This window comes from Ostrea edulis, chromosome 6 (genome assembly GCF_947568905.1).
Source record: "Ostrea edulis chromosome 6, xbOstEdul1.1, whole genome shotgun sequence".
NCBI lineage: Eukaryota > Metazoa > Mollusca > Bivalvia > Ostreida > Ostreidae > Ostrea > Ostrea edulis.
The window spans coordinates 36,320,538-36,324,196 of record NC_079169.1 but is presented as its reverse complement, the minus strand read 5'-3'; the positions used below and the strand labels follow the sequence as shown (position 1 = coordinate 36,324,196).

General features: G+C 36.2%; 1 protein-coding gene across 5 annotated transcripts; it reads left to right on the top strand.

Moving 5' to 3' along the window:
* Positions 1–535: 535 nt before the first annotated feature.
* LOC125648161 (LHFPL tetraspan subfamily member 6 protein-like) lies at positions 536–3,352 on the top strand. Of its 5 annotated transcripts, none has more exons than XM_048875100.2 (5): positions 536–1,286; positions 1,636–1,667; positions 1,875–2,326; positions 2,690–2,848; positions 2,975–3,352. In XM_048875100.2, the coding sequence occupies exons 3-5, from the start codon at positions 1,888–1,890 to the stop codon at positions 3,142–3,144; spliced, it is 768 nt and encodes a 255-aa protein (XP_048731057.2). In that variant the 5' UTR covers positions 536–1,286; positions 1,636–1,667; positions 1,875–1,887; the 3' UTR covers positions 3,145–3,352. The 5 variants fall into 5 exon arrangements, with proteins under 5 accessions (XP_048731057.2, XP_048731058.2, XP_055995486.1 ...); XM_056139511.1 differs by having other exon boundaries at positions 1,134–1,290; XM_048875101.2 differs by lacking the exon at positions 1,636–1,667 and having other exon boundaries at positions 1,129–1,286.
* Positions 3,353–3,659: the final 307 nt, after the last annotated feature.

The following is a 3,659-nucleotide window of genomic DNA, read 5'->3' as shown; positions in this document are numbered from 1 at the left end:
TGGATACTCTCTGACGTGTTTCATACCAAATGCAAGGTCGTTCTTTACATACTGATTTTGACTACGGATTACTTTGTTTACCTAATTAAGATTTGAGAGTTCTCAGCGAATGTGACCGGTCAACAGTGGAGATGCTTATAAGCCCCTTTCACACATTCATCGAATGGATCAGGAGCCGGTCGTCGCCGGGATGGTCCGGCATTTCGTCCGTAAATGTGTGAAAGGGGTTTTACTCCTCCTCGGCACCTGATGCCATCTCTCGTGTGTCCAGGGTCCATGTTTGCCCTGCTCTCAGTTTTGTATTGATTTCTTTAAACCCGTGTAATAAAATGGTAATTCTTCTTGAAGTTTCACTTCAAGTGTACGTGTATCAAAATTGTTATGCCAATAAGCGTTGTCAGCTATGTAACAATGAGGAAAACATATCATTGATAAAGGTATTAAAAATAGCGATTGAGAAACGTTTTTGACAGTCTCTCTCTCTCTCCATCTATCTATTCCTTATAACATCTAAAATATTTCTCCTTTATTGACTTTTAGTGTCTTCTGGTTGAGATTGAAGCAAAGCGTTATTTTTTTTTTTTTTTTAATTACGTAGTGGTTACAAAAACAATTTTTGTATAAATTTTGTAGTGTAACGAAACAAAAATATTCTGGAATGGTCGCAAACTTGACTACCGACAGTGTCATGGCACGTCATAAGGAACAGTGATTAATGAACTTAAATCACGTCCATGTATAAAATGCTGCCTAAGGAAAGGTTTGAAAGATGTCATTAAAGAACTCCTTTTCTTCCGTAACCGTCCTTTTAATTTGTTGGTAATAAAAATGTCGTTGGTAAATAAGCAACAACAACTTCACAATGCGATGGTGTACGTCACAATCCAACACATTGTGCCATGTTGTGCGATGTATAGAACTTACGAATAATTGATCCCCTTTTCGTATTCAAATTTGATTCCACGTCTGTTGAATACATTCAGAAATACATAGAAAAAATGTTTGAACTTCCTTTCATACCCAACAATAAAAACTCTGTTTATCCGAAATTTCAAAATTTTGAGCATTGTTCGTAGAATTGGTTTGTCATGCGCATTGAACGTCATGTTAAGAAAAGGTATATAGAGGGTCTACTGTAATTATATAATGAATGTAAATCCAGAGTGAATTTAAAATACATTTGGATTTAAGATCGAAAAGGGAGACACATAATCAATCCGTGTAGTTTTATAGTTTTGATTACGGAATTACGGAAACAAAAAACGAGACATTTCACTTAAAGTAGGGTAAGTAAGTATGCAGAAACACCGGATAAAAAACAAAGATTCAAAATCTTCAAAAAAGTTACGCATAAGGTTTTATAAAATGCAGTGCATTAATTTTCTCATCCATAGAAATCCCGAAGACATTATACTTGAAGATAAAAGGCATTGAATGAAAGTGATTTAACCGAGTTTTTTAATAGTAAACTTTCTTTAAATAAAATGCGTCAAATTGCAATGATCCCCATTTATTTTACTGGACGACAGACCTAAGTCTCGAGAGGGACGTTAAACAAGATACAATCAATCACTGATTGTGAAAATTACCGTACGAAGTTTTCGCTTTCTAAATTCTTGATTTTTCTTTAATTAGGAAAAATACGTACGGAACTTCTGTTTTCATTGGTGAGTATTTCCAATAATCAGTACTTTTGAACAATTATCTACAAAAGATCTAAGAATCAAACCTTTCCGACGAGAATTTGAATTATCGCCTTACTAATATTGTTAATAATTTTACCTTCAACGGTATTTACTGAGCGTCATGTCATGTACTTGTGGTAGTATTTTTTTTTCATTTGAAAACAATGAATTTGTCTTCCTCTTTTTCAGTTTTATATAGAAGATGTCAAACAAAGTCGGAGACTCCAATTACTCTAAGAAAATCAACAAAATTAATTTTGTGACCCCATTCACGAAATCCTACAGACTGAACAACAACTGGGATCTCAAAAACGGCTACACGGTTCACCCACAGGAGTCCTATGCTAAAAAAGATGATGTCCTGTACATAGACGACAGTGCCAGCGACTATGAGGAAGATGTCCCAAAGAAAGCCACAGACAAACGGACAACACAGGATCTGAGTACCTGTGTCACGGTTTTAGGGGTATTGTGTGTTATTTTCCTGCCGATCAGTGCTATTCTGGTGGCTGTTGCGGTCTCCACCCCCTATTGGTATGATACGGCGGGAACACACAGTCTTGGACTATTTCAGAGATGCGACAAATCGACGACTACTTGTGAATACATTGATACCTACCTTTCCACTGTTTCCTCTGACAGTGCGTATCACTCATTTCTCTGTTAACACTAGTTACACGGATACGGCATTTATTTGAGTATGTACTGAAATCCCCAAAATAAATAAACTTACAAATACACAACAAGTTGTATGAAAGTATAGGTCGTGATTTGCTGGCTTTATTTGTCTACATACTGTTCGTTAGTGCTCTATTCGGTAATGTTTTGCAGTGGCAATAGAAAATGTTCTGTGAATTTTCAGACTCTTCGCCAAGCAATGGACATTTCTGATTCAGACATTCAATTATTTTGTAGCAGAAAAATTCATTTACTGTGAGAGAAAATAATGATAATAACTTTTAAGTGCAGGGTGGGTAGAATAAAGTATCCCTTCTTTTTTCCAGTGAACTTCACGTGGAAGCTGGTGACCGGGCTAGGTCTGTCCGGGGCGTGTCTACTACTCCTAGGGTCCCTGTTTTCCTGCTGTTACCTAGCGTGTAAAGAAATCGACTACTCCAAAACCAGCTATGGCATCCTGATCTCTGTCGTCATCATGTTAGGAGGTTGGTTTCTGAATCTTAAAGTCCAATGATACCGCTGAAAGTCTATAGTTAATAGAAAATATGCCTGTGTATTATGTCGATTCAATTACTCTATTACTAATACATGTACTTTTACTGCGTTTTCAGGGGGATGTGCTGTTAGCGGGACTGTACTAATGACATCATACTACATCACCAATCTACAAACGTGGTCACTTGATTGGTCATTCTATCTTAATGCCGTGGGGTCCGGAATTTCTTTCTTAGTTTTTTGTCTCTACATCCTTTATGTGTTTTTGTTAACATTCGCCGATTGAAAATGTTTATCTCCATACCATCGTGTTCCAAGATATTTTAAAAGCATTCTGTGATACCCGACACCATTATGTCAGTGTTTGTGAATATTTATTATCTAAGCGCATTCCATGCATGTTTTGGCAATTTCTCTTATGGGCTGCAAATACATTTGGACTCTATTTTTCAAACTTTTAAACTGCATTCATTAAATGTACAAACACAAGTGTATATTATCTTCAATTTAATTTCAACAACTCCGTAAAGAAGACGGGCATATTATAGAAAAACATATTTCCCTGGTCGGGAAATTAACACAACAGAAGTCGAATTGAATTCCTGAAGTAGACCAAAGAATGATTTTAATAGCACGAGGTTCCTTAGTGTACAGGATCAATAGTACGCGTCACCACGACGTCCTCCAGCCGCGTGTATATTTCAAGGTTTTATTCGTTAAATAAATGTATCAATTTCAAATCCAACATTACAATCTGAATTATATCAAGTTTTCAAGATCTTTGAGTTAGATAATTTTATA

Excerpts from the sequence above, each read along its gene's own strand:
- LOC125648161 (XM_048875100.2), top strand. The coding sequence starts at position 1,888 with ATGTCAAACAAAGTCGGAGACTCCAATTACTCTAAGAAAATCAACAAA. Across the intron at positions 2,327-2,689 it reads TTCCACTGTTTCCTCTGACA|TGAACTTCACGTGGAAGCTG; the intron begins GTGCGTATCACT and ends TCTTTTTTCCAG. Across the intron at positions 2,849-2,974 it reads TGTCGTCATCATGTTAGGAG|GGGGATGTGCTGTTAGCGGG; the intron begins GTTGGTTTCTGA and ends CTGCGTTTTCAG.